The 27,617-nt window shown below is 40.6% G+C and overlaps 2 protein-coding genes across 2 annotated transcripts; both read right to left on the minus strand.

Annotated features, from left to right (window-relative positions):
• Positions 1 to 6,013: 6,013 nt before the first annotated feature.
• tmem88bl (transmembrane protein 88b-like) lies at positions 6,014 to 14,991 on the minus strand. The gene is made up of 3 exons (XM_026166399.1): positions 14,784 to 14,991; positions 13,318 to 13,612; positions 6,014 to 7,557 (listed from the first exon to the last, which is right to left on the minus strand). The coding sequence occupies exons 2-3, from the start codon at positions 13,609 to 13,611 to the stop codon at positions 7,330 to 7,332; spliced, it is 522 nt and encodes a 173-aa protein (XP_026022184.1). The 5' UTR covers position 13,612; positions 14,784 to 14,991; the 3' UTR covers positions 6,014 to 7,329.
• Positions 14,992 to 19,241: 4,250 nt separating this feature from the next.
• Positions 19,242 to 24,880, minus strand: nbl1 (NBL1, DAN family BMP antagonist). The gene is made up of 4 exons (XM_026167914.1): positions 24,738 to 24,880; positions 23,473 to 23,653; positions 20,964 to 21,075; positions 19,242 to 19,883 (listed from the first exon to the last, which is right to left on the minus strand). The coding sequence occupies exons 2-4, from the start codon at positions 23,643 to 23,645 to the stop codon at positions 19,605 to 19,607; spliced, it is 564 nt and encodes a 187-aa protein (XP_026023699.1). The 5' UTR covers positions 23,646 to 23,653; positions 24,738 to 24,880; the 3' UTR covers positions 19,242 to 19,604.
• Between the last annotated feature and the right edge of the window lie 2,737 nt (positions 24,881 to 27,617).

Below are 27,617 nucleotides of genomic sequence, written 5' to 3' on the forward strand. Positions count from 1 at the left end.
ATGGAGTGCGAATGAAGCCCAAAAAAAACAGATGTGGAAAGCAAACTGATTACAAGAAAAAGCTGATTGCAGATAATCCAAACGGGAAAACCAAAAACTATAAACTACTGGGACATGAAGGGGGGCCAGCTGGAATACACAAAGTACCACACTGACCACAAGAACAGACTCTGACAAAGACTAAGGGGATAACAGCACTATATATACCCTCAGAAGAACAATCAGGAGAGTGAGACAGCTGGGGAAAACGAGACACAGCTGAACAAAATAAGATAACAAGACAAGGGACATAAAAGTTGAAGCAAGGCACAAAGAACAAATAACTATCAAAATAAAGCAGTAAATGAGAAGTGAACTGAACAGGGAAATGTCGACACATGAATGAAGTAGGCACTGGGAGGAACTGACACGAGAGGTGGAAAAAGAAATACTGAGAGAAGAACTAAACTCTATACTCAGAACTATGAGGAAAAATATAAACACTTGAAAGTCCAAAAACAGAGCACCGACAACCCAGGACCAAGACAATTAACTTCTTCTATCACCTCACCAAGGTTCAGTTGTGTTTTTATGTAACTAAGTGAACTGAATCTGTGAATTCATTAAAGGTCCAACTCAATTACTAAAAAGCTAAATAATGTTACATCATATTTTTTTGATTTCTAAGTCACGATGAAGTATTATACTTTGAAATAAAACAATAAAAATGCTCTACTGTAAAGAATACAGATTCTTGGAGTTAGGATTTTCATGAATTTACCGTTTTCATTAAATAAATAAATACATTTCTTGTTCATATTGTGGATAACTTATCATAACTCTGGTGTCAAACTTTGCTTCCACACATCATAAGTCCCTTTTCATAAAAACAGAGGATTAAACAATAAAAATCTACCATTTCTAACTCCTTGTTTCATTCGGGAACTTTGCCATGTCAAAAGATTATTGGACCTGCCATGACATTCACATTAGCACTTTGGTGAGTAAAATTTAGTACAGTAACACTTGGAGCTGTGAAGTCTTGTACACCAATAGAAGCATGCACTGCGCATCCCCTGTTTTTCTGTTTAATGGCACTTTCCCTGCATTTTTGTCTCTACCAGTACTAATGAAACTAAATAAATAAATAAGAGAAGAAATGAAAAATACACATTTTCACACAAACAAAATTGCCATTATCTCCTCTTAACACATGGAAATATTCACAGCCTCAGTTCAGCATTGCATATTAAAATAAATGTCCTTCAAAATTATTAAAACAAATCCTTCAAAATTTCCATTTGGAAAATAATCAATGATGAAAATCAGATATGAAGCATTGTCTAGAGAAGATATCAGGATTTCAAATATATAATAATAGCTTGATTATTATGTTTTGTTTTGTTTTATTATTAGCAGTAAACCAGAGCCCTTTCTGTCATGGCTTCTGGCTTTCAGAGCTCAATCTCCGCTCCACCCTCCCACAATTTCCTCCCTATATTGGACATCTTTTCTAATTGCCAAGCACTTAACAGCAGAAAATGGCAGAAAATTGTGCAACAGATTGACTTATGGTAGATGTCAATTTTCCCTGTAGCATGCTCCGCTGAGGAAGTGGAGCATGCGAAAGGGGAACACTAAAGCTCACATGATCCACCTAGTTAATCTAAATGGGAAAAAAGTTAACCATGACCATCTGGCAAATATGTGAAGGTGATAAACTTTAAAGACAACAAGATGGATCCATAGAACTGGGCATGTGTGGAGTCAGCACAGACCAAGTCTGAATGTTGCTTAAAGTTTCAGATTTTTAAAAGACAGTCATTTCCATGGTGAAATGAAATCCCTTCACAACAGCCAGCCATGTGAACAACACTCTCCAGGAGGTAGGCGCATCAATATCCAAGTGTACGACAAAGAGAAGACTGAAAAAAAAAAATCTAAAACAGCCAGCACAGTACTGGAAAAACGTTCAGAAAAAAGTACAGGAGAAGACGTAGAACATCTCGTGATCCAAAGCATATCACACCATCTGTAAAACATGGCGGAGGGAGTGTGATGGCTTGGACGTGCATGGCTGCCAGTGGAACTGAGACATTAGTGTTTATTGAAGATGTGACACAGGTCAGGAGCAGCGAATGAATTCTGAGGTGTTCAGAGACATACTGTCTGCTCAAATCCAGCTACAAGCAGTCAAATTGATATGGCGGTGTTTCATAATACAGATGGACAATGACCCAAAAACATACAGCCAAAACAACCCAGGAGTTTAAGCAAAGAAGTGGAATATTCTTGAATAGCTGAGTCAGTCACCTGATCTCTTGTTAAAGGATAAACTTCACAAAGAAATGGCCACAAACAGCAACTGCAGTAAAGGCCTGACAGAGCATTAAAAAGTAGAAACCCCTGCATTTGGTGAAGTCCATGAGTTCAAGACTTCAGGCTGTCATTACCAGCCATGGGTTTTCAACCAAGTGAACATTTTATTTTGAGCTATTTAATTTGTCCAAATACTGAAATGACGGGATTGTTAAAATGCTTTAGTTCCTCACATTTGTATGCAATCTTTTTGTTCATCCCACTGAATTAAAGCTGAAGGCCTGCACTTCAGAGTTATATTTATGGACTGGATGATTGCGGCTTGATTTACTGCCCACACTGGGCGACTACTCAGAACCTTTCACATGTTTTAGACCTTGAGCCGATTTTACTGAAACAGAGTTCTTTCCCAATTCTAATGACTAACTTTTTTTGTTTCTGTTTGTCATGAAAGCGTCACAAATCTCCGAAATTTTACTATAGCACACATTTACCCTCAGTGGTGATATGGTCCAGCTTTTACTTGTTTGAATAATAATTTTCATGTCCAATTTTAGTATAGTATGTTAATTTAGGAACACTTCACTCTTTTTTTATGACTATTATTGAATCATGGCTGTTTCTACAGATGTAATACTTCTTTTCTTTACTTCTTTAGTCTATATAATTGCATTTTTTGTGTGTGATTGATCATCCTTTGAGCTAGCATTAGGTAATACAATGTGCCACTGGAAAAAAAAAGGTGAATGTGGGCTGAAAATGAGCCCCTGCAGCATTTGGAGAAAACTACTGGGTCACCAACACATTACACCTCCAGGAGCTCTGCAGTAATATTAGTGCACATTGTCTTGCAAAGTTTACTTCTTAGTATTATCCTTTTTATTGTCATTAAACAGCAGATCTTCAATAAATTTAGAAGCTGCTCAGCCACGGAAACCCATTTGAGGCAACCCATAAAGCTCCCAGTGCACAATTTTCATGTTGATGTTAATGCCAGAGGAGGCTTAAAACGCACCACAGGGTTGTCAACTTCTATTCACTATTCATCTAAGTACTCGGAGAACATGGCCTGTCACTTTATGTGGTCTGCTATTATATGGCTAAGTTGCTGTGCTTCCTGAATGCCTCCACTTTTCAATAATGACACTTACTGATTGAGTAAAGAATATCTAGGAGGGAAGAGAGTTTGTGAACTGACTTGTTGCAATGGTGGCATCCCGTTACAGTGCCATACTTGAATTCAGTGAGCTTTTCAAAAGGACCCGTGCTTTTACAAATGTCTGCCTTTATTGTTTTTGGTGAAAATGTATTACTGAGTAAACCAGCAGTGAGACGACACTGCGATAAAACCATGCGGCATGGCTAAACACGTTTTAAGATTCCAGACTTAGCCCAGACTATTTTGTTTTGACTCATTCAAGCAAAATTACATCCTTTAGATACTGAAGATTGCTTTTGCAAATTGCAAGATAAACATTCATCCTACTGAAAGCAGACGCATGTCAGCACTTCAGGCCGCAGGATAGTTTTAATTTGTCAATATGAAGAGTGCTGAACTGCATTAATGGGCAGCATAAATCATGAGAACAGACTGGACGAAAACATAATCAGAGGCAACATTTTCCTTTAATTAGCTCATTTGCTCTGTTGATCTGCACAGATGTGACCAGCCAGCGTCCCAGTTTTATCGCAGACTTTATCATATTGTTTTCCTCAGAAATGAGTGTGATAGTGTCCTCTTAGTATCCAAGTGTGTGCTCTGCTTGTGAGCTTGAGAGAAAGTGAGAAGTAAATGTTACTACCCTATCTTCAAAGCTTTCCAACCTTCAAAAACGGGTCACAACACAAAAGAGACATGCCGACAAAGAGATGTCCTCTTTTTTTATTGATGGAAGGTCAGAACATGCTGTTTTGTTGATAACACCAAAGTTCACTTTGAACAAAAAAATAAATAAACCTCAATTAGCTGCTGCAATTTTCCCAGTAATTTGCTTCAGATGTGGTATACAACCCTGTGACATTAAAAAAAACTATTTCAGCCTTTTTCCTACACGGTTCTCCAAAACACTGGTCTTAACTTCGATCCATTCTTTATCTCGCTGGATTAACAGAGCACATTCAGATTAATAAACACAAACAAAACACACAAATAAATAAGCTAAAAAATACATATAATTTAGCATGATACAAGTGGCAGAGGATGAATAATCAATGCCCATCATTAAATATGATTTATTTCTTCCTTCTGAAAGGCAAAGCCACAAGTCTGAACACTTAGCTATGGAGCAAGGACACAGATAAAAGGGTTTGCAGCGTGTCACTGGTGAATTTAAAGGACCGGAAAGCAAAGAGGCAACACAATGAACTCCTGATGTGATGATTCAAATCCCTCTTTAACAGTCTGATCCCACTGAAAGGCAATTACTTTGTCATGCTGTCGACTTTAGTTGTGTTCACGAAGAGGGGTGTTTTTTTATGGCACAATGTGATCTAAAAGAAGCATTAAAATGAAATATGTTTCATATCGCCCCCACATTCACAAGGTATGACTGCTGATGATGCTACATTGGGTAAAACTCCTTGGGAATAAACTTTACTGTCAATTTAAGTCTTTGTGAAAGTTTTTTATGCCACTGGGTGGGCGTTTATGATTCCATGTGAACATCATGAAGGAACTGCTTCATATTTTTGGCACAAAAACTCGCTTCGACTCAAGGATGATCCTCATAATCAAAGCTTTGATGTTCCTCGTGACACTTTAGGCCATAACTTACAAAAATGTCTAATAGGAAAAAATCCTATTAGATGTCGTCAAAATAATGACAACATCATATTCTGCAAAAACCGCAAGAGAGTAATTCTAGTTATAATGCATTTCACAAGATTCGCCTTGTTTTTAAGGGTCTCCTAAAAGCCCCATCGCAGGTGAGCGATTGAAGCACCTATAAATGAGAAGGCAGGAATGCCGTTGATTGACACATGACAACGATATGAGCTACAGAACTTTGGAAAAGTCTCAAGCCACCCATTGTTTCTTTTTATTTTGCTGAGAAAATTGCAAATGGGTGCAATAATTTATCGAAACATGTGCAAGCAAACATAGAAATGCAGTGTATGGAGCTTGTACAATTCTATTTGAACTGAACTTTCTTGTTTTCTTGTAATTTCTTTAAGTAGTCTTCAGGAAAAGTTCTGCAGGCTTCTTAAAGGCCATTCAATGCTCTTCTTTGGATGTTGGCTACCTTCTGTTCTCTGTGAAGATGATCCCACACTGCTTCAGTGTGTTTCATTGCGTGCTTTTCTAGCCAGGTTTGCTTTTACTGAATTAGAGGTGTGTTTGGGATCACTGAAAAATCTGATGCTTTTCTGATGGTTCCAACACCACTTGCTGAAATGCATCCCCAAACCATGACAGCGCCTCCACTGTTTTGCAGATGGCTGCAGACACTCACTGTTGTTCATCTCTCCTGACCTCCTCTCTATATACTGATGATTTGAATGAATTATCTTGAATGAACAGTAGATGGATCAACTGAAGGGATAGATGCATCACTCAGGTCCTGTGTCAGGTCTTTGCTGCAGTTTTCCTTTTTTCTAGATATGCCAAATCTTTAGCTAATAGCACTTTGGGTATTACCTTGTTGGTGCAAAAATGCCTTCAAACTTTGATATCTTTGGCATTTTTATAGCTTCAACTGAAAATGAGTGGGGAAAAAAACAAAAAAACAACAACAAAACTGATGTTCAAGAAAATGTTTTAAAAATTACTATCAAGTTTGGCTTTTTGGAAGCAAAACATAAAGAAATGAAGGGTGGGCCAAGACTTTTGCACAACACTGTACATTAGAGGGTAACCTAGGCAACCTGGAATGTCCGCTAGTGACCAACTGTCAGAGACAAAGCCGGGAGTGAAACGAACAAATTGTTCCCTGTGTGGACGGGGCTTTAATCGCATGCTTGGAAAAACTGTTTTTCTTATTTAGAGAGTTCTCAAGTGCAACCACAAATACAACCTTCTGAGAAGGTCTCACATTTAAACACATCCATGTAGTTCGCAAACAGGCAATACAAAATCACAACAATATGAGCTTTTGTACAAAATCATAGTTAAACTGGTGTTTGATGTGTCCTCAAAATAAACCAACAAGGAGCTGTTAAAGCTTGCGTGAATACCCTGCAGGTATCCTTCACTCTCCAAGAAGTTTGCATGTTTTTTTTTCTCGTCTGTTCTAATATGCATCTGGTTTACTTCAATAATGAGCCCGTAATGTGTTTTGCTTTAAGATTCTTGTAAGATGGCACTACATATCTAAGAAAACTGGTCTGTTTCTGTGTAAAAGCCACACAAACCCAACAAACCCTCATCTAGGGTCATTTTCAAAAAAACAAAACAAAAAAAAACAATTCACAAAATTACCCAGAATGGGCCGCGAGTAGCCAAATGAATAAAAAGAAATATGTGACACAATAACACAGGTCTTGGTCTTGAAAGAACAGTTTGACATTTTAGAAGTTACACTTTTGGATTCTGTCTGAGAGATCAGTGAGAGGTGACTGCACTCTCAAAGAGGAGGCTGAAGGCAGATGGCTGTTTGATAAGCACAAATCCCAGCAACATCTAGCTGGAAAGGCTAATTTAATCTTCCTACTGTCACCTCTAAAGCTCTGGAATATCTTTTTAGGTGGTTTATATTAATGTATGTGTTTTGGGTTTCACCCTGAATCGAAGTTTTCAGTCTTTATCCCGTTCTAAGTTAATTATCTGGTCTTTGCAGCTTCAATATCACCACACAGACATGAGGGTGATATTGATTTTCTCACCAAAACTAACAGGAGAAAAGAGGACTCGAATATTTCTAAAATGTCAAACATTTTTACAACCATTGACAAAGTAAGTATTAGCTGTATGACTGTCTTATCGACTATAATGATGTTTCTATTTTTGCAAAACATCTGTAACCCTCAGGTTCGTCTTGCACAAATCAATCTTTCCGATCACTGTGACCCTCAGCACCACCTTCTCTGTTGTGATCAAACCCAGGCGTGGATGCTGCCCGCCCAGTCCAGCAGCCTCCCTCTGTACCAGGCGCGCTTGATTGGCTGAATGAAAAGCAGGAGTCGAAACTTTCGGAGCAGCCCGCAGAAGACTGCCGCCGCCAAAATCACGAGCGGAGACATCATCACAAAGCCCAGGATGATGAGGGCAGAGCAGCTGTTGTCATCGAGATAATGGCAGATGGCAGAGGGTGCATCAAGGACCTGCAAGGACAAACACAGGAGATGAGACAGAGGTGCTCCAAAACATGTGATGAGCACTTTGGCTTCAGCAGAAGCTCCATCTCATCTGTGAAAAAGCAAATAGGCAGGATTTGTATTCATTAAATATGAGGCGTGTTTGGATGTGTGCTGAGGGTGCAGTAGTGGGACTGTGTGGGCAGTGGGGCGTGACAGAGTTTCTCCCTGCCTCGCTCTTTCTCTCTGCAAGATAAGAGTGTGCTCAGTGCTGTCAGTAAACCTCAGAGCTGTCAGTCACCTGCAAGCGAGAGGAGGAGGAGGACAGCAGGTGGTCAGATAGTAAAAGTCAGAAGCTTGCAAAAAGCAGAGAGACAAAGCTAGCAGCAAAGTTAGCAGCTGAAACTCACACCTGTGTGAGGACGCAGTGACATTGTTACAAGAGCTTACAATTCAGACACATCTGATGACCACTTTTTACTAAATGGTTTTTCAATTTGAAAAGAAAGTAAATGTCACTGTTTTTCTTCTTAAAACATACAGCACTTCATGTGTTCCACATTTTTGTTGTGTTACAGCCTTTTTCAAAACGGATTTAATTCATTTTTCACCTCACATTTTGACACACAAACACAAAATGAAAAATTCTTGGAAATGTACTACAAAGAAAAAATAAAAATATAACACGTACATTTTTATAAATATTCACAGCCTTTTCACAGGTAAAGTCAGGTGATTGGACATGATTTGGAAAGACACACACCTGCCTATATAAGGTCCCATAGCTGACAGTGCGCGTCAGAGCACCAACCAAGGCATGAAGTTCAAGGAATGGTCTGTAGGCCTATAAACAAGATTGTATCAAGGCATGCGTGTGGGGAAGAGTACAGTGTGAGTACACGAAGTGGGAAACTAGTCAGGGTGGATGGAAAGATGAACATCCTTAATGATAACCTGCTTCAGAGAGCTCTGGACCTTGGATGGGGCAAAAATGTATCTTCCAACAGGACAACGATCCTAAGCACACGGCCAAGATAACAAAGGAGTGGCTCAGCCACAGCCTAGGTTTGAACTCAACTGAACTTTAGTCAAGAGATCTGAAATTCACACCCATCCAGCCTGATTGGAGCTTGAGAGGTTTTGCAAAGAAGCACAGGGCACCTCTGTGATGTGGTGGGGAGATTAACATCATGGTTATACAGCCAACAACTCTGCAGCAACTGTGTGATGCTATCATGTTGACATGGAGCAAAATATCTGAGGAACATTTCCAGCACCTTGTTGAATTGATACCCCCAAGAAGCAATCATCAACGATTATTATTATTATTCAGGCAAAAGGGGGTCCAACCCAGTATTAGCAAGCTGAAATAAAGTGTCCAGTGAGTGTACATCACATACTTGTCTCACACAAATCTGTTAGAAAAATGCAAGCGGAGACACTTTCATGACTAAATCGCATGTTAAGGCATATTAAATGTAAAGAGTCACTCTCATTTTACTATTGTTTCTATTTCTTTTGCACAAGTGATTCTGATTCTAAGCTAAAAGTTGTTTTTTCTAAATGCACCGTAGCAACAGCGGTGTTTAATACACACCTGCAAGCGCACACACCCCTCCGCGAAGTGTAAAGTGATGCTTTCACTGAGTACATTTCCTTCCTTGTCGTGCTGACAGTGTGTCTGTGCACAGCTGGTGCTGGCACCAAATCAGACTGTCTTGTCTTCCCTCGCTTCGTGCTCTGCTGCCACAAAAGGAAGAAGTCTGACTGACATTGTCTGTAATTGCTTGGCCTGTTCTGACATTCACTCTGGCCTAATCGTGATTATATTCTCGTTCTGTGTCCCCTTGTTGCATGTTTTTAATTCATGTGCAGTGCCCTACATGGCTGTGCACAAATCACTCCTAACTGAGACAACCAGGGTCTTCAGCCGGGCTTTGATTTTATGACCTATCGGGTAAGCTAAGGACCGAACTGTAGCTCTCTCCTGCCTGACTTGGTACGATGCCCAGGTCCACTGCTCTTTACTGATTTAACTGCATTTCGTGTATCTCACACAAGAAGAGCCGCACCTGTCAGAAATGCTGACAAACTCCAACATTCAAACTCAAGTTACCGTGTTTGTTTTGCTGTGCAAACCCAGAGAATATGTCTGAACACCTCTGAGGGGAAGGTGTGAGGTACACATGTAGAAAATGCTGCCAAGAAGACTTGGCCTGAAGGCTGACTGTTTGCCTTCTCCAGGTTCCAGAGCCAACCTTAATGACAGATAATCCTCCTATTGTTTACAAATGGCATGGGCTTACTTGCCTAAACTTCCAGAGAAGTTAAAGAAGACTCAGTGGCAGAGCAGATTCCTTCTCTCAAATGATTTGTGAACTGACTCTTAGACTTGTATGCAAATATTTGGGCAGCCCTGAGCAGATATCTTGTTGGTTGTTTAATGAAAAGAAGTACATACAACCCTGCAGCAACAGATTCAAACACTTATTTTAGCTTAATTGTTTTATTTAATTAAAAAGAAATAGGACAAAATAATAGACTGTGCCAAATATTACAGCCAGGTAACAGAGGCTCTCTGTGCAGGGATTTTCACCCACTCCTCTTGCAGATCACTTTTTATCTCACCGGAGATTTTCAATGATGGTCAGGTCCATGGAAGTCCAGGGCCACTCTCAACACTTTAGCTGATGTTTCATGAAGTCGTGCATTGTTCCATTTTGGATCATCATCCTTTCGGAGAAGTAACCCTCTTTACACTTAGGTTTTTCTTCCTTGATTGGCTGCAGGATGAATTTTGTGATATTTCTCTCAAAAAGGCTTGTTTGTGTTGGTGCAGCATAACCTCGAAGCAGAATATTTACTCGCCTGTTTGAACAAGATGCTCCAAAAGCTGCATCTCCTGTTTTTTTCTTCATAACCTAAAAACCTCAGTTTTAACTCTGAAATGACTCAGACTTGTTTGTGTTTCTTTAGGTGCTTTACAGGTTACAATTTTTCTTCTGCTGACTCTCCTATGCTAACCCTGCGTGCGCATCAACCCTCCCCAATGGAAAGGTGCACCACGAGGCCTGTGTCAGTCCCTCATGTTTATCTTTTCGTCCATCGGACGTCCATTTCTTGCTTTTCAAAGTGTTGGCATGACTTCTGTGCCTGCCTTCAAAGAAGTTTCTATGCTGCTTTGTAGTAGTCATTTCCAGCTCCTCTGTCAGTTTTACTTCAGAAGTGCTTGTCAGATGTTACTGCAGGGTTTGAAGAGTCGGAGTCTCTGATAACTCCTAGTAATTCTTCACCTGCCTTGCAAATGCCAGGAAGTAAATTAAAGCCCTGAGCACTAATGGAGCGCTAAGCCTTTACAAGTAAATGTGTGCCTGAAACATTTGTTTTGCAGGGTCTGTTTTTGTCTTCTTTTCACTTCATAAATACAAACAAAATATGTATTTTTAACCAAATACATTTGTACACTTAGATAAGTACTAGCCTCTTGTGCCTGCGTTATAAACGTGGCGGCACCAGACATACACTATATTGCCAAAAGTATTCACTCATCCATCCAAATCATTAAATTTAGGTGTTACAATCACTTTCATGGTCACATGTGTGTAAAATCAAGCGCCTAGGCATGCAGTCTGCTTCTACAAACATTTGTGAAAGAATGGGTCGGTCTCAGGAGCTCAGTGACTTCCAGCGTGGTGCTGTGATAAGACGCCGCCTGTGCAACAAGTCCAGCTGTAAAGTTTCCACACTACTAAATACTCCATAGTCAGCTGTTAGTGTTGCTATAACAAAGTGGAAGCGATTGGGAATGACAGCAACTCAGCCATGAAGTGGTAGGTCATGTAAAATCACAGCGGATGCTGAGGTGCATAGTGTGCCGAGACCTACAAACTTCATGTGGCCTTCAGATCAGCTCAAGAAAAGTGTGTAGAGAACTTCATTAAATGGGTTTCCATGGCCGAGCAGCTGCATCAGACGCAGTGGTTTAAAGCATACCTCCACTGGACTCTAGAGCAGTGGAGACGTGTCCTCTGGATTGACAAATCACATTTCTTCATCTGTCAGTCTGAGTTTGTTGGTTCCAAGGGGAACAGTACTTGTCTGAGAGTATTGTGCCAAATGTAAAGTTTGGTGGAGGAAGGATTATGGTGTGGGGTTGTTTTTTAGGAGTTGGGGTCGGCCCCTTAGTTCCAGCAACAGGAACTGTTAAAGCTTCAGCAATCCAAGACATTTTGTACAATTTCATATCCAGTTCCTGTTCCAACATGACTGAGCACCAGTGCAGAAAGACATGGATGAGCGAGTTTAGTGTGGAAGAACTTGACTAGCCTGCACAGAGTCCTGACCTCAGCCTGACAGAACACCTCTGTGAGCCAGGCCTTCTCTTCCAACAACTGTGTCCGACATCACAAATGTACTTCTGGAAGAAAAATCAAAAATTCCCATGAACACTCCTAAACCTGTGGAAGGCATACCGGGAAAAGTTTGATGCTATTAGAGTTGCAAAGGCACAACATCAAATTAAACCTTATGGATTAAGAATTGGATGTCATTCAAGTTCATACGCGTGTGAAGGCAGATGAGGGAATACGTTTGGCGATATGATGTAAGTAACAAACGCAACACTAATGTTGTCACTTAATAAACAGCAGCTTATCAATTCAGCTAATAGAAATGGAGCAACGTCACCATTTATCTGGAGCCATGACTTAATAAATCCACTGTAGATTAATTATCAGGTGTCTGTTTTGACTCAAAGGTCTCTCAAGGGAAATACCTCTTTAGTTGCTAAATTCTACTTGCTACAGAAAATATTGTAATTGCATCTCTGCACGTAAGCATGTTTCTTCAAAATTATAAACATGTTAAAATAACGGCTCTCCTTATTGTCTGTCATATATGTACCGTTAGTGCTGTGGACACTCAGATTAAACATGGCCAATAGAGACGTCAGCGTATGAACAACTGATCCCTGTGAAACAGAAGCTTGGGTTTTTTTTCTACTCTTGGCTCTGTGTGATGTCATCTAAGGCTACCAGTTCTGTGCAAACCTTTTGTTCATGAGGTAGACCGGTCAGAAGAAAGTCAGCTTAGAGGATGGAGAAATTGAGCTAAAACAGCTTGTTTTAGACAGAGGATAGACTGAGGGACTGCCCTAATGTCCTGTACCAGATAAACAAGGATTATGCAAGGTCTGATAGAGCCCGAGAATAGAAACATGGAGCTGGAAATGAGCATAATAAGTCCCCTTGAAAATGAATGAACTCTTCCAAACATACAGTTACAGAAAGCAGACTGTTTACTGTGCCTGCGTCTGTGTCCAGTAAATCAGGACAGTGTACAAGTTATACAAAAGCAGTTGTTCCAGTTCGTTTAGTGTGTGTGTGCATGTGTGTGTGTGTTTGCAGTGTGACAGATGGTTCCCTCAGTCTACTTGGCAAGATAGAGAGAGAGAGGAAACTCTTACAGTATAAAAGGACTGTTGGGGGACATAATCTGTGTTGAAGGGGTGTAAAAATAAAAAATTCAGTGCATAACTTGGCTATCTAAATTTCCATTATCTTGCATTGTTAAAGTGCTGCCCGATGGGGCCCATTGTGATTCCCAACACCACTAAACAGCATCCTGTGTCCAACGTTATAGTTTTAACCCTTTGGCCCTGTGTCTCTATCAACTTTTGCTAAGTATTCTCTGAAATTTCATCCGCAGGCATGACTAACTCAGATAAGACTTTGCAATCTAACATGTGGTGATAAATGGCACTCTCTGCTACAGATTTTTACAGCTTACCCTGGAGTGGCAGAGGAAACCAGCATACAGCAGCAGCCCTGCAGGCAGGAGCACCACAGAGAAGACCACAGCCAGGAGCAGAGCGCTGGCTAAGACCACGCACAGGTTCCAGAGGATGAGAGCCGCCCCGCAGGCCACGCAGCCACACCTTCCCCTACGGCTGCCCCAAGCGCTGCCCCCGCTGTGAGCCACAGGCGGGGGAAGCATCTTCACGCCCTCTCCGATCCAGAAATCTTCCTCTTTCTCCTCCTCGGCAGAACCGCCGTCGTCCAGGTCCACGTCCATACCGCACATCCTGTGAGACAGCGTCTGATCGAGTTAATGTTTTACTTTACGAGCTACGGAATGACGCTGTGCTGCAGGAGTCCTTTTTTAAAAAAAAAAAATCTTGCACATCATTACTGTGGCTATTTAAACTGAGCCTATTTTACATTCATGGACAATATCTGCATGTTTTAACCAGTCCATTTCTTTTTATTTATCACCACTATTATGTTGACTCAAACAACCATACGTAGCTAAAGTATCCTCTCCAGGCTGAATGCTGTAATTATATATGCATGCCTGCTGAATTTTGAAACTTAAATTAAATAATTGAGGTGCAAACAGAGCTCTGTCCCTGAATTGCCTCCTTTTCCTTTTCCATTCAACCAGCCAATAGCCCATCAGACCATGGAAATGGGAACTTAAAGCCTATATTGACTTCACCTACACACACATACTGTATCCACACTTTTTCAGTATCTTCCCGTCACTCGTCTGGTCGATCTCTTCGATCACGTCTTTGTCACTAAAGCCAAAAAGAAATACATTTCTTTTTTTACTTGAATGACTAAATCCTTAAAGCTTAAACGACCTGCTGCTGAGCTAGAGGCACAAACCACATATGGACATCCATGTAGGTGGCAAATTAGAGGAAAATAAAAGACCCTTAAACAGAGTCTGTTTTGCTGTGGATGCAAATTGTTTTTGTCTACTTGTATCCCTCTGTACCAACGTTTAAATGATTACACACTCCTCCAGGAGGAAAATGCCCCTCATCCACAGGGCACCAGGGCTCACTGACTGGTTTGATGAGTAAGAAAATGATTTGACCCATGTGACCTTACAGTCACCGCATCTCAATACAAATGAACCGATATGGGTGACTCTGGACAGATTTGTAAGCCAGTGTTGGTAGAGGAAGCATGGACACCATATTATCCAAAACACATCTTTTGGTGTTTTGGTTAATATGGTGTCCATGCTTCCTCTACCAATCAATGCTAATGTGCACCGCAGCAGTTCTCATGACCCAACACCTTACCAAGACTTTCAGTTTTCCTTTAATTTGTCAGCCACTGGTATGTTCTGCTCCCTCTCAGTTTTATTGACTCCACTAAAATCATTTTTATTTTTTATTTTAGCTTCACACTGGTTTTTCTTCTAATCACACGCACTAAACAAGCAGAATTATTTTTTCTTACCTTGATGTAGCTGTAAACCGCGGTAATCCCTGTGTGTTTGAGAAAATTCTCTCCCAGCAATCGACTCTGAACTTTTAGTTTCCGAGCAAATATAACGGCAGGTGCCAGTTCAAGAGCAGAGCAGCGGCAGAGGAGCACCTGTGAGTCGGACTCAAGTGATGCTGCTGCGCTCTCGGGATCCTCTGTGCGCCCGCGGAAGCGAGCGACTCCGGAGCGCGCTCTCCAATGTTAAAGTGCGCGCTCACGCGGTTGCTTGACAGCTTGGACTATTTTTCCTAAGTGTTTGTATAGTAGGGGGGCGGGGGGGGGGGGGCAGTGTGTCACAAGACCCCTTTATCAACGACAAAGTAAAGTGAACAGGGAGGGCCACAGAGGAGGAGGAGGATGGTGTCATGGTTACACGTCACCGCTGTTGCTACATTTTCTCTATAAAGTTTCACTTAAAAACGTGATCTACTATTTAAACATTAGTTGCTCATACTTAGTTGCCAGTTTGTGGAAAATCGTTCTCTTTTCATCTGCTTTGTGATTTACATTCGTCTCAGCGATGCACTGTTGATGCAGAAAATTTGATCCAAAACATTTAGTGATGTTTGATGTTTATAAGCTTTACTTACCAAAGGCTAAGCGATCATTTCTTTACATCTCGAAATACTCCTAACAGGCAAAGCGCAGATACTGAACAGTTTGAGTTTACCTTAAGATCAGAGGTGGGAAGTAACAGAGTACTACTTTGTTACTGTACTCAAGTAGAATTTTTAGATATATGTACTTTACTTGAGTTTTTATTTTTCAGGATAGAAACTATGAAAAGATTGCATATCTCACATACAAAGCCGTTACTTAAGCCATTAGTTACAAATGAGAAAACCTCCATAAATGGCGAACACATACACTGACGGGACACTTCATGAGGTACAATGTATTTAACAGCCTATTTACACAAATATCCAATCAGTCAATCACAATGCAACAACTCAGGGCATTTGGGCATGTAGACATGGTTAAGACGACCTGCTGAGGTCCAAGCTGACCGTCAAAATGACAAATAACAAAGATGAGATTTTCACCCACATAAAATCTCATGTTGATGCCAGAGGTCGGAAGAGAATGATGAGACTGTAATTCAAATAACAGCTTATTACAACCAAGGTGAGCACAAGAGCAAGTCTGAATGCACAACATGTCAAACCTTCAAGCTGATGGGCTACAACAGCAGAAGACTGAGGTTACAATTCACACAGGCTCACCAAATTCTGTGATCATATGATGAGCCTCAATTTCTGCTGCAACACTCGGATTGTAGGGTCAGGATTTAGAGTTAACGGCATGAAAGCATGGATCCCTCCTGGCTTTTATCATTGTTCAGTCTGGTGGGGGTATAATGATGTTCGTGGGTATTTTTTGGCACACTTTGGGTCCCTTAGTACTAACACAGCCTACCTAAGTTTTGTTCCTGACCATGTTCACACTTTTATAACCACAGTGTACCCATCTTCCGGTCACTGCTTCCAGCAGGATAATGCACCATATCGCAAAACTCTGTAACATGTTGACCTGGTTTGGTCAACATGTTACTGAGTTCCCTGTACTCATGAATCTGTGCCATGAGGAACTAAATCAGCTCTGAAGACAAAAGAGAGGTCAGCACGGCACTAGCAAGCTATACCTAATAAATTGTCTGAGTGTTTACACAAATATATGTGTTTACTATATTTGTAAGCTTAAAACAGCATAATTAAAAGATATATTTAGACCACAGATACGTCAGTTTTCATGCTCACAGACCACTTTTTTTCTCTCTGTGATGCAGAAATGTGCTCCAGGGTGTGGTCAGTGTCAGAAGTCAGAGTTGTTTCTTTCAAACAAATCATCTACATCTTTAAATAAAGTCTTTGTGTTGTTTATGTTCTTCATTATTACATTTGTAAATGATAGCTAATATCTAATAAAGAGAGTGGACAGTGGTAGCACCATGTATTTTTTATCAGTTTTTAAACAGTTGTACTACATCATTGGCTACTCACAGCCCAGACCTGTTTATCTTGGTGTCTGTCCAATCAAGTGACCTTTGCTGTAGTTTATAGAAGTGAATGTAAGCCAGTCTTGTCAGATAATCAGATAAAATCTCAGGAAAATCAGATTAGGGTGAGCTTAAATTCATAGAACTGAAAACAACCAGAGGACACGCCTACACATCCTCTACAGGCAAAAAAAAAGAAGCTCCAGTCATCCAGTGCAGCTAAACAAGGTCAGAAAATGCATACAATAAAAGAACAGTTAAGAGCTTATTACATAAGAGAAGTGTTTGCCTTTGCTTTGTATATGAGCTTGAAAACAGAACACATTTAAAGCTGAATGGGGGGAAAGAAGGCTGTGATACGTCCACAAATATCCCTGCGAGTTTCTCCCTCTGCAGTCCTCAGAACATTGTCAGCTGTGTGGCTGCAGATAAGAAGATGATCGATTTGTTTTCCAGCACAGACAGACAGTCAACCTTTCGCTGCTCAAATTTAATTACACCGAACAAGCGAAAAAGATAGGAGGATATGAAACTGAGCTGAGAAAAGACATTGCCTGGACATAGAAATGGAGATGAAAGATTGATTGATGAAGCAGTGGAGAGACGCTGCAGATGGTGTGGAGGAAGATTTTGTAAGTAAAGTGCACGATAAATGTCGTCTCTCTGGATTCTACCTGTGACATCTGCTGACATCTGCTGGAGCACCTGTGAACTTTCTGAACAAAGCGCAGAACAGACCTGCATGTTTCTTGTGTATATATTAAACAACATCAGCATTTTCTTCAAACTAACTGCACCACATCACTGCATTTTAGCAGGTTACTCACAGACAGAATTTGTACTGAAAGTCTTTGTGTCAGATACGTACTCTGCATTACCTGGCCAGAATGGGGATTGTGGTTTTTCTACCCCATTCCTTACTTTGCAGTCACAGAGAAAAGGATCATTTCGCTGATAGCAGTGATGAAATAGATAGTCAAAGCCTTTATTTAAGAAGCCGTGCAAGCACACTGTGTACTCTATTACATGTAAAATCCTGTATAAAATGTTACTGAAGAAAAACTATACAAGTGCAGAATGGTGCTCAGTGGTTAGTGCAGTGCTCTGACAGGAAATGGGTCCTGGGCTTGAATCTGTGTGGAGTTTGTATTTTCTTCTGTCATAATAAAATTGGGATATTTAATTAATGCTGCCTACTAATCTACACATATATACACATAGGACTAGTAATATATAGATAAATGTGTATATATTTGTACAACATGTATCTTTAATGGCTTAAAAAATACAAGTTGAGCACAAGTTTGTGCAATGTACCAATATCACTGGCACCAAAACAGCCCCAGAGCATGATGCTACCACCACCATGCTTGATAGCTGGTACAGTGTTATTACGTTTGAATGCCTCATCTTTATTCCTCCCATCATATCTATCTGTATAAATAGCTCAACTATAGTCTGACCATAAAGAGACCTTCCCAACTTTTGTAAAGCTACAAATCTAATTCTTAGATCTTCAGAAACCAGTGAGTTTAAATGAAGTCTGCCGATTCTTGTTAATGGCTATCAAATGTGTCCCAACTAAAAAACAAATATTAGTGGGGATGCATGTATACTTTTGACCCTGTGCGGATTATAGAAAATTAAAACTTGTGCCCCCAGTTCTTTTTTTTAAGTCACGAAGGATGTGTGCTGCACAATCGTTCCACCCTGGAGAAACAGCAGTTCAAAGAATGCCCAGAATTACCATGACATTAACGCCCATGATGAGTGTATATAAACGTCGGAGCACAACTATATTTAACAACTAATCTGAAGTTTTTGATCTGTTCTGAATACAAAATCGTATTTTTTTTTTAGAAACTAAAATTCTGAAATAAATGTAGTGGATCAGAATTATAAAGTGGTATTGAATAAAGAACCCTCAAAAAATGATCTTTCATTGCCAAATAACTTCAATGAAAACTCCATAAACGTAAAACTGACATATCAGAATTTTTTTTAAAGATGACTGGAAAAACATGACCACATCCCTTAAATGCAGCACCATAAATAAAGTAGATAATTGAGTAAATGTGCAGGGAAAAGTTCCTCTGTGGCACTGAGATCAGATTTAGGCCAACAAGCAGGAGGGTCTCATCCTGCAGCTCTTCTTCGCTCCAGTAAGTGGCACCAGCATCGATTAAAAGTCTGACATGGCTACATTTTTGTTGGTCACAATAAAACAAGACCATGTGGCCATGGCCAAGAGTCACACAACAACCACATAATAGAGTCACAGCTTCATCTTTGTAGTCCCTGACAGGAAGCTGAAAGTGGGTCTTTGAGCCAACACAAACAAAGCGCTTTCAGTTTTATTTCTTGTGACATTGAAAAAATAAAAAACAAAAGTGACAGAGCAGCAGGAAAGCTTTCAGATAAACACGACAACTAAAGAGAGTTATCTCAACTGACTTTAATGCATTTGAAGCAGATTAAAAGACTGCAGCTTATTAACAGACTATAGTCATGTTTGGATGCACAAACACACACATGAATGTGCTAATCAACAAACAAAAGAGTGCACAGGCTTTTGTGTTTGGACGAGTTCATACACACCGTCTGATAACATGACTCTGTGAGTGTGTGTGTGTGTGTGTGTGTGTGTGTGTGTGCCTTTAGAGAAACGCTTTAACACAAAGTGAAGTCATATCTTCAAAGTGCCTTTAAAATACTACAGCTTGGTACAGAGGATGCAGTGTCGGGGGAGAGTGGGGAGGGCGGTAAAGTCCCCTGGAGTGAGCGACAAGATTACAGACCTACCCCCCGTCTGATGTGTGTGGTAGTGAGTGATGGTCTGTGTGCAGTTGAGCATGCTTGTAGGAGTGCGTGTCTGTGTGGGGCAGGGGGTCAGACTGAACCCCGCTGTCTGATAAAGACGGGACAGGATCCAGGCTGTTGTCTGCTGGATACAGCTGCATCACCGCCCCCTCCTGGACACCTTCCTTACTGCACGACTGACAGCTGCAGCGGAAGATCCTCTCCACCAGCTTATCCACCCGGGGAGAGTCTTCGCTGCCCGGACAATCCAGCGTCACCTGTGCCAACACAAAGTTGCACACATGCATGCGTAAAGAGTGAGTTGAGAATTGAAAGTAACTCAGCAGAAAGATGAAATATTTATTGTTTCCTTGCATTGATTTGTATAGTATTTAAGTTAAGCTGTTATTTTGAATAATCTCAAGGTGTGATAATATATTTTATGTTTAAACAAGAGTATTTTCTTATAGTTTTCCCTCCATCACCTCCTATTTAACATGCTTATTATAAGATGGACTCCTGTGAATGCGTTAATGTGTCTTTGGTCCCACTAACCAGACTCTTGGTTCATAGTTTTGTTTTTGTTTTGCTGGATCTGTGTTTTCATACAAAGTTTATGACACTCGATGGAATAAAGAAATACTGGGAAAAGCCGGAAAATCAAATAAACAGAAAAATACACAACCCCCCTCCGTAAACCCAAGAGTTACACAAGCTCAGCCAGTTCTCCAGACCTCACGCAACTTCCCCCTCACTGTTTCTATTATCCAATGAAAATGATCATTCAGCAATTTTATCAAGAGCCAAAGCAGCGGGGAGCAGTATCCACTTTCATGAGAGCTGACTTTGTTTTGCCTCAAACTGAATTCTGTTTAAAGTCCTGAAACAACAATCACAACCGCAGGCGCAGACGTCCATTTTCAGATAATTAACTGTAAGGTGTGAGCGTGAAGGCACTTTTTCCCCCGTCTTGTCTTGTGAAACAAAAAAACGTGCAGAAATTAATTAAACTATCTGGTAACGACTGTCTGCTCCAAGGTACAATATCTTTCCACTGAAACATGAGGTGACCTCACCTGCGGTCCCATCCACCGAGCCTACCTGGCAGCCTTCCAAACTACATACATCTCACCACAAAGCCTTTGTTTTTCTAAGAGTGGATTCCTTCTGGTTACAAGGGACAAAGAACCTTAAAATAATCTAAAACACAGGCTAAAGGTTCACGTCAGACAAAAGTAACTATGATCTATTCTGATCTCCTTTTCGAGATCTTCTGCTTTTTTGCTTTGCTGGTGAGGACAGCGTGCTTTCACTGTTGGTGTGGGGTTGCTAACTGACTAATGTCCAATAACTCTTACCACTTCCCACTGTGTCTGGGCAGGCATGCAGGAGTCACAGTGGACCAGAGACTCGGTTGACTGTGGAAATGTGTTGGGGACGCTGTAACTGAAACACTGACCCAGACAAGCTCTGCAAGAAAGAGGAGAGGGTTTATTATTTCTCATTCAACTACACAGATGCAGCGTTCATGCCGAGCAAGAGTAAGAAGTAATAATTTCACCAAAAAAAGAGCCTGAAATGTGAACTGATTTACCAAGTCTGAGGATGCCTGGTAGCCTTGAGGCAAATCACAGAGACGTGTAATGCGTAAATGGGAATTACCAGCCAAGTTGTGATTTCAAGTGAAAGCCAGGATAAAGGTGATGGGAAAACGTGTTTTTCTACAATACTGTTCAAACAAATACAGGAAGGAATGCATATCAAGTTTTACTGAGAGAGCTTTATAGGAATAACAATGTATCTTTGACCAGCTTTCTCAGTCATGCAGCCTGAAGGTATAAAGAACAGTTAGCTGTCGCCTGGCCTCAGAAAATCTTTTGTACAGAAAAGTACAGTAAATAGTTCACAATAAAAACACTGTGTACTCCTGTTTGTCTGACAATTGCTTCAGGAACTTTTGGGATTTTTTGGGATTTATATATATATATATATATATATATATATATATATATATATATATATATATATATATATATATATATATATATATATATATATAATATTATTTAATGACTTCACCTGAAATCTGTCAAAAACATCTTTCTTTTTTAAAACCTGCCCTATCCAGCTGTTTTAGATAACACATTTATGGTCTGGATCCTTTGTTGTGCCAAACACATTTACTTTGCCACGAGGGGTGCTGTTTTGTTGTTGTTGTTGTTTTTATGCTTGTTTTATTATTCACGCTGTTGTTTTCTCTATGGTTATATAAACCCCTGCCGGTGCTGACAGGGGGTGAGGGCGAGGTTAGCAACAGAGTTTACAGATTACAAGTAAATAACTGTAGTTTGACATCTTAATCTTAATTTTAAAAAGTTTATGTATAACAACTATAATTATATTTCAGCATTAAAAATGTCATTTTTATTAACATGCCTCTGCATGCTGGTGAATAAACATTACAGAAACATAAAAAAAATCGCTTTTGAGTGATTAACAATACTGTTAATTTTGGGCTGTGGCATAAACACTGTGTGGTGGTCAGTTACATTTGTTAGATTTATGTTTTAGGCAAGAACCAAAGGTCCTGCGTCACAGTTATTGCAATTTTGTTGTTTCTTTATTTAGTTAGTTTTTATTTCCAGGGCTGGTACTGTTTATCAATGAGACAGCATTATAGACTGAGATTAGCCATTTGCGCATCTATCGATATTTGCGTTTATAAAAATACAGAATGTCGGCATTGCTTGTCTACCAGAGGGCACTCTGCAACTTCCCTGTTGGCAACGTGTTTGAAATGCCACAAACAACAATCAGCTGATCAGAGCAGAATCGGGAAGAGCAAATAACTACATGTGACAAATGTTAGGCATATCCGTGTGTCTGGAAGGAGAAAAATATCGGCTGATATTCTGGATATCGGTATCGGTCAGGCTCTATTTATTTCTATATGTTTAAAGTTTTTGCTTGTTTAGTTTCAGTTAGTTTCCAGACTGTGTGTTTAGTTTAGTTTAGTTTAGTTTTACTAAACTTGAGCTACTTTCAGAGGTGGGTTTCGTATTTTTAAATGTGAAACTATGGACGCTGTTTGTCAGGGGCAACATTTACACGTTCAGCACACAAACACAACTCTTTGTGAAGATGACTCAGAGTGTACACACGAGTTATCTCTGGTTCCATTTTATTTAGTTTTGTAACTACACAAAATAACTGTAGTAAGAGGATGTTTTGGCTGCTCCCTTATTTCCCAGGGGTCGCCGCAGCGGATTGATCCACGCTGGATTTGACACAGATGTGACGTCATTTATGTGGGCGCAAGCTTTTAACCCCATGACTCTGGGTCTGTCCTCCCGACCTCAGATCAGGGATCTTTTGCATAGATAAACGTGTTTTCTACTATCACGCTAGCTGTTTTGCTCTTTGTAGTTTGCTTTTTAAAAAAAGTCAATTACCTAAAGGTTTTGCACACATAATTTTGGTTTTAGTTCCGTTAAAAAAATATGAACAACTCCAGGCTTATGCATGACTACCTCTTCCAAAGAACATCTTGTCATTAGCTTCCTCTCTGAATGCAGCCGTCTAGTCATGCACACAGATTTAATAAATATGGGCTGAGACAAACTTTTTATTTGGCTTTTAGCAGACGCGCACTCTGCTGGAGCTCGTTTGAGCACCACAGTCTTTTTAAAGAAACTTTTTGGCTAAGAACAAAGACATATTTAGTGATTGCCGATTAAATAATGTGCCCTACAAACTGAATGAGGCATGACTCTTGATAGCGTAACCTAATGATATCAAGGAATTTCTCCTTTATTTGTTTTCAGCTGCACTGAGAGATAATCGGACAGAGAGGGCCTTCATCCTGACCTGTTTTGAATAGAGCGAGGCTGACATCCCGTGTGCCCGACTATCTGTGTGATGTTCTTGGCTTCGCACCAGGCGCTCTTGTCAGGGAACAGCGCCAGGCGGTTGATGTGTGCAGGCGGTGCCGCTGAATACAGTGCAAACAGTGCGCAGCAAATCTGAATCCTCTCCCACATGACTGCACCTAAAGGAGCAGAAAACCACAACACGCCGCCGCTCTGTTAACTCTGTGAAAGGCAAAGTCTCGTCACGCCATCTGTTGCCTGCAGGTCACATAGCGCCAGTTTTCAGTCGGTGTGAAATCTGAACTTTGCATGTCCCTGCTCATGTGGATTGACAACTTCCTGGTGCCTATAGCATCTTACAACCCACACGTCCTTGTGCATCAGTCAGATTGCTTCTTCTTACCGGGTTTGGTGCATTTGATTGGATAAAAACTTGTTGAACGTGTGCAGTGAGGACGTTAAAATGGGTTTATAGTGTCAGAGAATAGAGGGGATACAATGGGAGTGGGAGGCAAAGCTCTCCTCTGTTTCGCTCTCTTCTTTAAAAATGCCTCAGCCATTAACGTCATTTACAAGCTACAAAATCGTTTTCTCCTGGTGCATATTAAAAGTGTCTGGATGTGGTCACCCACATCCACTGTTTTACACGCTTTTTAGCACTTCAATATGTCTGCGACTCTAAAGGATCAATTCTGGAGACAGAGAGCCTACAAGAGGCTGCTGTGGTGGGCTGTGAGACCGACGAAATGTTTTTAATAAAATAAATATATATGTTTATAATGTCCTGCTTTGACGGACTCCAGACTCTGGGTTTTAGCTTAAAAAAGAAGAGAGCGAGGTTTCAGCCGAAAGTCTGGAAAGCGTTACAATAATATATCAGTGTTTCATATACAATTATAAGGGAAGACATGTGATACAGCTAAAATCTGTTTTCCCAAATAGTTGAGACCATTAAATCTGAACTTGAATTAACTTAGCATTCATGCGTTACATTTACATTTAGCCTCCCAAAATTTTAAACATCCTTTAAAATAAACCAAAACATACAAAATGATCACACATCAGCCTCTGTATCTGTACAGTTATGTAAATGGGTTTTTTCGTGGTTATTTTTTACTCACAGAGTTAATTCAGCTCATTTAAGAAGGTGAGACGACCTCAAAGCGTCACTTGGATGTATAGCGGTTATATCATGGGGTTACTTTCTAAAGTAATCAAGTACCTTCTCTTCAACAGCGCCGGGAGGTCAGTTGAGGCACTTACCACTGCTCACGAAAGCCGGGGAATTGAGCGCTTCGCCACGGTCCCGCTGAGCCGAGCCCCCCTCACCTAAACCCGGGTTGTCGGATATCACCGTGGGCTGGTAACTAAACAGTATGATCACGTGGTGAAAATCCCTGCCCAGATTGTCATAAAACTTTCACATCATCCGGTAAGACAAGCAACCGTCCGATCAACCGAGAGGAAGAAGAAGAAGATGGATGGGGAGCTGGGGCAGGGTATGAGCGCTATCTCATCTCCGAGTCCATCAGCTCAGACCGTCCCTCCCCTTTGTTCTCCTCCCGTCCCGGGTTGAATTCCCGTGTAACTGCGCCGAAAAACACTCTCCAACTTGTTGTCTTTTGTTGTAAAACTCTCAGGCTGGGTTTAGGCGCGGCTGAGCCCTCAGACAGGGGTCCTGCTGTGCCGTTTCTGGACGAGAGAAAGCAGGGAGGGAGGGGAAGTGCTGGAACGCTTTCAAATGTTTCCCTAAGCAGGAGTGATCGTGTTAACTAGACACACATGCAATTATGTGAATATTACACATACAGGGCATATTTCAAGTCACGCACACACATCTGGCATTGCTTTGATAACATATGTTTGGAAAATTGAAACATTAACAACACAATGTCTGATGAAATATAACTGGTAAACAGATGTGAAGCCCCTGCTGTGTTCGCCTTTATTCCCCCTAAACCACTAAAAAAAAACTTCGGGATGATGAAATGACAATAGCTGGTTACTAACCAGAAGCTCAGAGGGTTTGATTTATTTCAGGCTCCACTTTGGAGTGAAACCACTGACAGACTCATGAGCAGTTGCTGAAATGCATTATGCTCTCCGGTTCTCCTGACTTGTGATTGGACTCCGTTCAAAACTAATTTAAAACGGAAACATAAGGGGACAAGCTTGGAGTTCGGCCTTTGGTGCAGTCCATACCCAAAGTGAGATACTGATAGATGTCAGTGTCTTCTCTTGGTCTAAACCACTGACAGGAACCAAAATATATACATTCAGTGGGGAATCCGTTGTGAAAATATACAACATGCACACACACAGTGTTGAAATACAATCACTGGACACTTTATTAGATTTACCCTTTTGCCACAGAAATGCCTTAATTCTTTCTGGCATAAACGGAACAAAGTGCCAGAAAAAATCCTCAGAGATTTTGGTCCATATTAACAGCATCACACAGTTGCTGCACATCCATCATATGAATCTCTCAATACAAACACTCCCAAAGGTGCAAGGTGTTTGAGGTGTGATGGTGACAGTATGTTATCCTGCTGAAATTAAGCAGCCACTAGAAGATGGATACTTTGTGGTCATAAAGGGTTGGATGTGGTCAGAAACTATACTCAGGTAGGCTGTGGTGTTTAAAGGATGTTCAGTTTGGTGCTGAGGCAGCCCAAAGTGTGCCGGGAAAATCTCCTCCACATGCTTACACCACTATACCACCAACCCGAACCACTGATACAAGCAAGTTTGAATCCATGCATTCATGTTGTTTATTATTACCACATCTGATCCTACCATCTGGTTGTCGCAGGAGAAATCCAGAGATGTTGATCTGCAAATTTTCTGTTTCCCAGTTGTGGTGACACCTGTGAGAACTGTAGCCTAAATTTTCTGTTCTTAGCTAACAGATGTGTCCTCTGGTGTGGTCTTCTGCTGCTGTAGCAGCTCTTCTGTATACCTTAGCTGAGTTGATTGTTTGAGTAAGCAACAGTATGCTTTCATATCAGTTTGAAGCAGTCTGGTCATTCTCCTTTGATATAATCGAGGCATTTTTACTCAGACAGCTGATGCTGAACGGATATTTCCTCTGTTCAAACCATCATCAGATGGCTGTGTGAGAAAATCCCAGCAGATCAGCAGTTTCTGAAATATTCAGACCAGAATGTCTGGCAACAATTCCATCCTTCTTCTCTGTTCTGATGCTCGACGATGTTTGAACTTCACGCTATTTTTGACCATGTCTATGTGCCTAAATGTGTTAGCTTTACTGCCATGTGATTGGCTGATTAGACCCCTAACCAGCTGCAGCAGATGACTGCCCCTCCCTGAGCCTGGTTCTGCCAGAGGTTTCTATTTTAAAGTCCCCAGGTGCTTGCCCTCGATTTTGGGGGGTTTCTCACCTTACAATATAAATGCTTTGAGGTAACTGCTGTTGTGATTTGGCACTTTGTGAATAAAACTGAACTTAATATTTGGGTTAATAGGCAGTTTAACACGTGTAACTAATTAAGCAGCCATGCATGTGAATAAAACTGTGCCAGATGATCGTTATTAAGAATTATACAGGTTTAACTAATGAGTAAGAAGTGTAATTTAAGATGCGTGTACGCTTTTACTTTATTATTGATTGCTGCCGTCATAACATTATAAGGTTAAAAATTTATGAGTTATACCTTTAAAAGTAATATTTTGAACGCATACTTCAATTAAATTCAATTTACAATCTGTCATAACAAGACATAAATTAATGTACAAATGTTTTAGTGAAATGAATAAATTAACACAGCATAGCACTTATGGGACGATCTTTTTCCTCTCTAATTTACTAATAATAGAGTGTCCTGGGGTTTAGTGTTACTACTTTTACTTAAGTAACTGAGCCAAGCTGTGGTAACTACATGGAAATAAATGTGTACTTCACTCCTCTTTACCTTATCACCTCTGGTAACATCATGCTAACATTTTCCACGGCAACTCCAAGCTGGAGTCTTGCCCGAGCACATGCATGGCACATCTGGATCTGGTCTTGTACTTTGTGGCAGAAATTTGCAAGCATTGACAATTTTAGCCATTAGATGAGTAGTTGGTATTAGGTAGTGTTACTGGTCTTGTAATTATGGTTCATCATGGAGAACGTTG

Source organism: Astatotilapia calliptera, chromosome 5 (genome assembly GCF_900246225.1).
Source record: "Astatotilapia calliptera chromosome 5, fAstCal1.2, whole genome shotgun sequence".
In the NCBI taxonomy this organism is placed as follows: domain Eukaryota; kingdom Metazoa; phylum Chordata; class Actinopteri; order Cichliformes; family Cichlidae; genus Astatotilapia; species Astatotilapia calliptera.

What these genes read in the sequence shown, in the direction of transcription:
- tmem88bl (XM_026166399.1), bottom strand. Translation starts at nt 13,611, where the DNA reads ATGTGCGGTATGGACGTGGACCTGGACGACGGCGGTTCTGCCGAGGAG. An exon ending in GTTTCCTCTGCCACTCCAGG is followed by an intron (nt 7,558 to 13,317) that starts GTAAGCTGTAAA and finishes TTGTCCTTGCAG; the next exon opens with GTCCTTGATGCACCCTCTGC.
- nbl1 (XM_026167914.1), bottom strand. Translation starts at nt 23,645, where the DNA reads ATGTGGGAGAGGATTCAGATTTGCTGCGCACTGTTTGCACTGTATTCA. An exon ending in CCTCGCTCTATTCAAAACAG is followed by an intron (nt 21,076 to 23,472) that starts GTCAGGATGAAG and finishes TCTTTCTTGCAG; the next exon opens with AGCTTGTCTGGGTCAGTGTT. An exon ending in CCCAGACACAGTGGGAAGTG is followed by an intron (nt 19,884 to 20,963) that starts GTAAGAGTTATT and finishes GTGTTGGCACAG; the next exon opens with GTGACGCTGGATTGTCCGGG.